At 47.5% G+C, this 9,192-nt stretch overlaps 1 protein-coding gene across 3 annotated transcripts in view; it reads right to left on the reverse strand.

The window, feature by feature from the left end:
- Positions 1–9,192, reverse strand: part of cadpsa (Ca2+-dependent activator protein for secretion a) — a gene marked incomplete at both ends in the record, with an annotated part of 109,526 nt that overhangs the window by 48,259 nt on the left and 52,075 nt on the right. For all 3 annotated transcript variants that reach the window (XM_080845572.1, XM_080845570.1, XM_080845571.1), the window contains 3 exons: positions 1,859–2,071; positions 2,594–2,702; positions 6,354–6,420. In XM_080845572.1, coding sequence (XP_080701698.1) covers positions 1,859–2,071; positions 2,594–2,702; positions 6,354–6,420 — 389 coding nt within the window. The remainder of the gene's footprint in view (positions 1–1,858; positions 2,072–2,593; positions 2,703–6,353; positions 6,421–9,192) is intronic.

Consider the following 9,192-nt stretch of genomic DNA (forward strand, 5'->3'; position numbering starts at 1 on the left):
GATATGGCACTTTTAACATGGTCATTACTGGCACCTGTGTGGTGAAGGGGGCTTTGATAGTAGCCCACAGAAGCAGCCATTTCCACCAAATTCAATTTACACCAATAAATCAACAGCCATAATTGTGAGGGCGCAGTAACTGTGGCTAAAGCGTTGGGGAAATTGTGAATTGAATGTCTCTGGCTGTTTAGTTCGTTACAGATGCAGCGAACAGTTATACTCTAATTTTACACTGTACGTACAAATTTATATGACTGCTTTACCAAGAGGAACATTGTATATTATTATTATTATTATTACTATCATTATAGAGAAGGCAAGTATGCTGAATTTTATCATATTAAATAAAATCAGTTGAAGTCACATGCAGCCTGATCTGCCAAGGATGGAAAAAAATGTGCTTCAATACCTAAAAACATTTACAAACTTAAGTCAAAATCAGAGGGAAAGAAAATATATCTAGAAAAGACTAGGGTATGAATTGAGAGAGATAGAGAGGGGGAGGGAGATTTAGAAAGAAACAGGGAGGAGGATGTAGCAGAGGCAGAGGAGGAAGGAGGGAGAGTGAATTGCACATTGCTCATGTCAGATAACCGGAGGTGGATTATCTGAACTGTGCCTACTACAGGGATGCACTTACCCTTCAGTCCGGCTACAAGGTAGCAGGGTAAGAAGGAACACACCAGAATGACATAAAGACTAGCAACAAGAGTGTGGCAGAGCAGACAGGAGCCTCACCCTAGCTGCTGAACACGTGGACAGGAAAGAAGAGAAGAGAAGAGAAGAGAAGAGAAGAGAAGAGAAGAGAAGCAAAGCATGACTGACGGGAGGGAGAGATAGAAACAGGAAGGGAAAAAAGAGAGAGAGAGAGAGAGAGATACAGGGGAAGAGAGTAGAAGAGATACAGCAAAGATAACACTTCATACAGAAACACACATTTTGAGAGACAGAACGGTGTGAGAAACACATACAGAGGAAATGAAAGAAAGAGTTTAAAGCAAAAGAAATTGAAACAGAAACCCAGTCATGAATATCTAGAAATGAATATCCGAACAAAAGAGAGTGAATACCACAGTGCGGGCACAGAGTACACAAGTAAGATGATCTTTGACCAGTCTCTATAAATACATTCAAATATTGTTAAGAGATATTCCTTTTGAGGAGTCCACTCACAAAAGACCAATCAATCTGTCTTCATGTATCGTACTTCCAGAGTTGTCAGTCAGATGAACTGAATGCGAAGTCTAACACCCTTTTGTGCCACAGCAGAAAGTCTTGACCTAAGTCTAAAAGTATGCCAAAACTTTAATGTACCTTTATTAGGAAGTTAATGCTTTAAATCATTTTAGCCAGCAAACCAGCAAAGGCTGCAAAAAAAAGCCTCATACTTGTGACCCATACTTGTGACAACAATTATATACATTATGTAATACAAATGCAACTCCTTAATAGCTGTGACACAAATTCAATGAGGTATGTCCCTCTACAAGGCAGATGTTCTAAGCAGGCTGACATGAACCTGTGCCTGTGCCTGTGTCTAAACTGGCCCAATATCTACATACCTACGACTACAGGCGGGTTGGTTGTGAAGCACAATCCCTGTGTCCTGTTAGGTTGTCTCTATGGGAGTCCATAACAACATAGATGACCCATACGCCTTAGCATAGCCATGGGAGGTCAGCCTATTGTTAGAGTATATCACAGGAGAACATGCACTTGCTGTAGAAGGAACAGCCATGGTGTTCAAAAGCTGTCACGCTATACTGGACCTGCAGAAAAACAGAGCTGAGCGCAATGAGGAGGTTTCTGGCAGCATTAATAGCCGGTACCACATGGGCATGAACTCAGGCATACTTACAGAACTGAGAGATGGGCGCGTCCAGCTGGGGCGCCGTGCCCCCTTTGGCATTGAGCTTTTGGATCTGAGTGGGCGGCACAGGCTTGTGGGACTGGCCCGTGGCCCGGTACATGGCCTGGACCCACAGGATGCGGTCCTGTTCGTCATCGCTGGCGAAGATCACAGTGTCACCCTCCTTCACGGCGTTGAAGAAGGCCCGGCCACCGTCCAGGCCTGCAGGGGGCAAAGGCCAGCACAAGCAGCCATTTTTGCTGTGTTAAAAGTGTCAGCGCTGTGGCCTAAAACCTGTCTAAGCTTGCCCCTTCAAATGTCCTTAAGATCTTAAGAACTTTTATAAAAGTTAAAATGAGTGTGCATTAGACAACTCAGGTGATTTAGTATAAGAAAGAAAGAAAGAAAGAATGTGCAATATGCAATTATTTCTGCAACATATTTATGTTACAACTAACTGCATCTCATAAGACAACACTGCACAAGATCTTAAACAAAGAATCAGACCATGCAATTACATTCATTAAACTTAACAAGAAGCTCATTATGCCAGCTCACTGCCTAATTACCGGTATTTGGATTGCATTAATGAGGTGTGCATTATATGTGCATGTCTGTGTTTATGTGTATTAGTATTTGTGTGCATGTATGTGTGTCTGTGAGACAGAGAGAAAGAGAGAGTGTCTGTGTGTGTGTGTGTGTGTGTGTGTGTGTGTGTGTGTGTGTACATGCATGAGCAGTGACCTGGCTGAGGGTCGGTGTAGTCCACAGTGTACCCGTCCAGCTGCAGAAGCTCCACAGGCTCAGCCTTCTTCTCTCTGTAGCTGCACATGGCGAAGGTGTACTGGCTCACCTACGCAAGAATCAGGAGCACAGGATCACACACAACACAAACACCAGTGTGTGTGTGTGTATGTGTGTGTGTGTTTGTCTGTGTCTGTTTCTGTGTGTGTGTGTGTGTGTGTGTGTGTGTGTGTGTGTGTGTGTGTGTGTGTGTGTGTGTGTGTGTGTGTGTGTTTGTGTGTGTGTCTGCGTTCAGGAAGCCACCCACATCCCCGCCCGCACTTCTCTGAGGGAGCGCAGGATGACAGTCAGGCCAGCGGGGCCTTAGAGCATCCAGGCAGGCAGGCAGTCAGGGGGCCGTTGCCAGGGCCAACAGCAGGGCGGGTTCAGGGCCGGCTCTGTCACTCAGCACCAAACGGACGAGCACCGGAGTGACACTCTGTCACAAGCGACGTTGAGCCCGATTGCTAGGTGCCAGTCATATCAGAGGCAGCGCGGACATGCCCAGCCCAGTGCGGCCACCCAGATTGTCACCTCTGCTGCAAGTGGCAGCTACCACTCCCCTGCCCGAGCGCAGCCTCTGGATGACACCATAAATTCAATGTCACGGCTCTGACGGGAGGGGTGGGTGGGGGTGGGAGGGTCGGTTTGCCTGCAGGGCCCCAATCCGACTCGTCAGCCTTCAGGATAACAGCAGGGCGTGTGCACGAGTGTACACACAAACACACACACATGAACACACACTACCCCCCAAAACACCAACCCCCCTCCTGCACACGCACACACACACACACACACACACACGCAAACAAAGATGGACACCCTCCATGCAGAAATCCCCACCCTCAGCCCCTACCTCCAGCACCAATCATGGCATCAAGTTTGGGCTTGTCAGGAAGCGAGGCAGGACAGAGAGGCTGAAGGCAGGGGGGGGGGGGGGGGGGGGGGGGCTGGAGTGCTGGTGGGGGTGTGGGGAGCCCGGTGACCTGCTGTCAAACTGACAGTTAAAGGATTTTAAATGACTTTGCTCCCCCTGATTGCACGGTGCACATCCGCTCTTTTAAATAACCTTGTTATTTGTCGACAGTCTATAAATTGCATTGTGCCGAGGCCGGTGAGCTTGAACTCCCCGATCGATGCCGCCGTTGCCGCCGCAACCGCCGCTGCATTTGACCGCTTCATGTGCGCATGTCGCCTGAGCATGCCAAACAACCCCCCCACTCTCCTTACACACACACACACCACATTAACCCATCACCCCCACACACACACCATCCCTTTGGCCATTCATAACATTACCATATTCAACTGCTTAAGACTTCAGCACTGAGCCAAGAAATGAAAGGGGAGCCGAGAAGTGGGGAGGACGGAGGGAAAGAGAAGAAAAAAAAATCAATGAGTGTCTGGCGGCCAGCCTCCAGACGGCGGAATAATTACACTTCACTTTGCATCATAAATATTGGGCTTATGCTTCCAATTTGCTGCCATGTTGCTGGGGACATGAAGTAGCAGGGAAAAAGTCAGATCTGGAGGCTGTCTGAACTCTGTGTGTGACGTTCCAAATGAATATGTGTGTGTGTGTGTCTGTTTTTGTGTGTGTGTGTATGTGTGTGTGTGTGTGTGTGTGTGTGTGTGTGTGTGTGTGTGTGTGTATTTATGCGTGTGTGTGTGTTTGTGTGTGTGTGTGTGTGTGTGTGTGTGTGTGTGTGTGTGTGTGTGTGTGTGTGTGTGTGTGTGTGTGTGTCTGTGTGTGTGTGTGTGTGTGTGTGTGTGTGTGTGTGTGTGTGTGTGTGTGTGTGTGTGTGTGTGTGTGTTGGAGAAAGAGGGGAGGGGGGGGTTGGTGGTGAGATGCTCACAAGTGTGATTCCTCGACTCTTGGGTTTAGTCAAAACACAGTTTCACAGTAGCACAACATCCTTTCACCTCCCCACTGAAAGCGCATCAGTTTAGCGTGCTCGCCGATTGCCACTTCTGTGAGCAAAACAACAGAACTCAATCTTTCAGGGTGATCGGGTGTGTGTGTGTGTGTGTGTGTGTGTGTGTGTGCGTATAAGTGGAGGGGTGTGGGATGGGAGAGAGAGGACAAGAACCATCCACTGAGTGGTCCCACCTTCCTGAAACACAACAGCCATTTTGTGGGGTTGCTGAGCCCTGGACCACGGCGTGACCAGAGTGCAGAATGATTGGGACATAGGCTGGGGCCAGGAGCGCTCAGTCTGGCCTCCGAGTGACACGCACGTCGCTACGGCTACGACCACGCCAGTGACCGTCAACACGGAGCTGTAAGTGATCCGCCCGGTGCTGTAATTAACTGCTTATGAATAATTCAGCAGAGTAAAGCAATATCCTCTCCCGGAGTAAACACCCCCACAGTCAAAGGCGAGCTATTTATAAAGAATCAAGGGACGCGTCAATCAAGTGTCAATCAGGGCCGGTGCGCTGACGAGCTGCTTGTTTGTCTCTGGAGCAAAGAGGGCCGCGGGACGCGGTAATGATGGGCGCGTTTAGGGGAATGTGAGTTTTTGTAAAGGCTGATCAAGGGTTCACGGGGGCGACACATGAGGTAGTGGATGGAGAGCACTGACATGGAAACATTACTTTGATACTGATTCCACTGTCAAAACTATCTATATTACTTTATTTCATCTCTAATCAAAACATAAACATATCATTTTAATTTCTATTGATTTAATTTCTATTGATTAGCTATCAAGATCCTCTGTAAATGGCTATCGGTGTGTTAAACCATCACTTAATTCACAACTATGAATGTCTGGAGGGTAACTGAGTTTAACGTATTTGCACATCCCAGTTTATTCCACTTTCACCAGAAGCAGTGTGATTAATTCCAGCAGGCCTGTGTTGAAATGGGCAAATACATCTGAATCCACTTGAAGTGTGCATTCTGTTTCTCAAGGTGTGATAAGAACAGGGACACCAAACCGTGGGAGATACAGAGAGCGAGGAAAAAAAATACTTACACGGGACTTAGCATGACACAAAACAGAAGATGCAGAAAAAAAGAAAGGAAAAAGAAAAACTGTGAAAAGAACAAATAATACATGGGCATAAACAGACCCTCTCTCACTCTCTCTCTCTGCCTGTCTCTCTCCCTCTCTCCTTCACACGGCACAAACACCAAGGAGCATATCGGATTTTTCTAAGCATTTGCAACCCGCCCCCCCTCCAAAAAAAAACACAAACGGAGACACAAACTCAAACAGACAAGCACACAAACACACATACATACACACAAATACACACACACACACACACAGAAAGAGAGAGGCAGCAGTCTATTGACCAGTGTTTGTCACTTGCTGTACGTGTGGCTGGGAGCTAAGAGTGGGGAGCATTCTTCAGGATCCTTTAGCTGCGAGTGCTAGGGCCTCTGCTTTGGTCTGTCAATCTCCCTGTCAAGTCGTGGCTCGCGGACATACTCTACACCGCACAGAACAGCGGAGGCAGACAGCACACTGCGCTCGCTCAGAATGGGGAGACGGAAATAAAATGGCTAGAACAAAGCTCTGTGACATGTGGCTTTAACTCCATCCGAGGCTCCCGTGTCAGCCACAAGACAGAACGGCACACGTGTTTTGACACTGTAAATAAAATACAGTGGTACCTGTTTGCAGTCATGAAAGGTGCCACTACAGGTTGCTCTTTCACTTTTGAGGAGATACACTGCAGAACATGGACACATTGACAGGGAAAATCTTACCTGAACCAAGACAAAGAACCGTTTCTTCCACCTCTTCCACACATTTTTCCCAATGACCCACAAATACCTGTGTCAAGACATAAAGTAAGAGGCATCAAATTAATGTGGATGTAAACTAGTACAATTATGAAGTCACTGATCATATTGTCCAAGGGTCAGAGTGAGAATCAGAGTCTTCAGTTGGAGGCTTTTTAGACTGATATAATATTTTTTTCTCTGGCTTGCCATCATTGACTGTGTCATATTTTTTGACTGATGAACAAAAGACAAGTGCCGCTATGTAAGCTTCCACACACATCTCTCTGACGTGCTTTCGCTGCCCCCTGGTGGCTGTAGGGCTCAGCTCATCCATATGGTTAGAGCAAAGGTCCACACTACATTTAATTTGTTTAAATTCTGGCAAAAATAAATCCAGAGAGAGAAAATAATTTACACATCCTGAAACATCTAATCAACATCTACAGAGAGGAGGAAGAAGCGTTACTTTACTAGAACCTCACTCATTCCTGGCATCTACTAGAACCTCACTCATATCTACTAGAACCTCACTCATTCCTGGCATCTACTAGAACCTCACTCATATCTACTAGAACCTCACTCATTACTGGCATCTACTAGAACCTCACTCATATCTACTAGAACCTCACTCATATCTACTAGAACCTCACTCATATCTACTAGAACCTCACTCATTACTGGCATCTACTAGAACCTCACTCATATCTACTAGAACCTCACTCATATCTACTAGAACCTCACTCATATCTACTAGAACCTCACTCATTCCTGGCATCTACTAGAACCTCACTCATATCTACTAGAACCTCACTCATATCTACTAGAACCTCACTCATTACTGGCATCTACTAGAACCTCACTCATATCTACTAGAACCTCACTCATATCTACTAGAACCTCACTCATATCTACTAGAACCTCACTCATATCTACTAGAACCTCACTCATTCCTGGCATCTACTAGAACCTCACTCATTCCTGGCATCTACTAGAACCTCACTCATTCCTGGCATCTACTAGAACCTCACTCATTCCTGGCATCTACTAGAACCTCACTCATTCCTGGCATCTACTAGAACCTCACTCATTCCTGGCATCTACTAGAACCTCACTCATTCCTGGCATCTACCAGCTCTATTCTACCAGGCTGCTTTGTGGGGCAGTGGGCGCTCCAAGGCCAGAAGAAGGTGTTTCAAAAAAGAACATCAAGGGTTTTAGGGCTTCTGCCTGGGTGCTCTGTGCGTGTGTGTGTGTGTGTGTGTGTGTGTGTGTGTGTGTGTGTGTGTGTGTGTGTGTGTGTTAGTGTGTGAGTGTGTGAGTGTGTTTGTGTGCATGTGTGTGTTAGTGTGCGTGTGTGTGTGTGTGTTTGTGTGCGTGTGTGTGTGTGAGTAAGTGTGTGTGTGTGTCGGTGTGTGTGCGTGTGTGCGTGTGTGCATGTGTGTGTGAGTGAGTGAGTGAGTGAGTGAGTATGTGTTTGTGTTTGAGTGTGTGTGTGTGTGTGTGTGTGTGTGTGTGTGTGCGCGGGTAAGGCCAGCTCTGGGTGCCGTTACAGGCTGCCCTAGCCTGTCGCTCTGAATAAAGAGACACCCGGGGCTAGGGCAGGCCCTGGGTTGCTAGGAGACAAAGACGGCAGTAGCAGTGGCAGTGGCAGTGGCAGCGGCAGTGGCAGCAGCAGCAGGCAAGGGGGAGCCAGGCAGGCTGGCACAAGGGGCACAGGCTCAGAACCCCTCCTGGCAGTGAGGGCAAGGAGGAGGAGGAGGAGGAGGAGGAGAAGAGGGAGATTGAGAAGGCTGCTACAGGAAGCATATGGGCCAGTGCGATGAAGGCAGAAAGGCGGAGCCCCCCATTTATATAAGACCCGGGGCAAGCCCGACGCTCCCTGCCATACTGTTCCCTGCTCTCACTGGCTCGCTGCACGCCACTGCTGCCCGGTCCAGACGACAGGGGCAAGATTGCATTAGCAAGGCCCTCCATCTCACAAGCGCCACTGTCGCCTCCTTATCGTCAGCGGCCATCACGGCCCCTCATTACCGCGCCTCGCCTAGGCCCTGAGTGGCGAGAGAAGGCATGTTGAGAGGGGGGAGGGTCTCTCTTGACAGACAGGAGTTTTTATGGCTGACATGTCCAATTAGCAGTCTTTGTCAATTAGCGCTGATCATGAGCTGCGGCGATACTGTCCCTTCCTTCACTGACCACTTTGACTTAGTGGTAGTGGCTTTGTAAATGTTCTGTCAGTCAGTATGAATATGGTCAGAGTGCTTCTAGGAAACCAGTTATTGATACTCAGGGCTGGCTCTTGGGATTTGAGAGCATTATTACAGCAATCGCTGCAGGCAAACAAACTACACAGACCCCAATCGATGTGGTTCAAATTGAAGCCAAAGTGAACTATCAGTGACTGTGCTCCCTTCTGCTGTGTGATTACTTTCGCCTTCGTCCATGCCAGTATCTGGAGAGACACCCGGTCAGGGTCTGGGCCTACGTGTGTTCTGAGCATGAAGGGTGACCTGATGACCTTATTTGAGTGCCCTCACTCAGAGATCTGCTTGCAGCTTTTACCAGCCCTGCTTCCGTCAGCCAAACAGGAAGCCATGGAGCCAGGGCAGAGCAATCATTCTCCTCTCTAATGCTGCCTGTAATGGTTCTGTGGTGACTGTTGAAATATTCATTATTATTATGCATTGTTCTGATGTTGGTTACAAAAGGAATGTTTAATTGAAATATCAGTCTTAAGAAACAGCATGCTCATTTACTAGGTGTGGTTATTTGTTCTTGTGTTAGATGTGATCTCAAAACGTATAACAACCGCATACAAAACTGC

Source organism: Sprattus sprattus (assembly GCF_963457725.1).
Source record: "Sprattus sprattus genome assembly, chromosome: 10".
Lineage (NCBI taxonomy): Eukaryota > Metazoa > Chordata > Actinopteri > Clupeiformes > Clupeidae > Sprattus > Sprattus sprattus.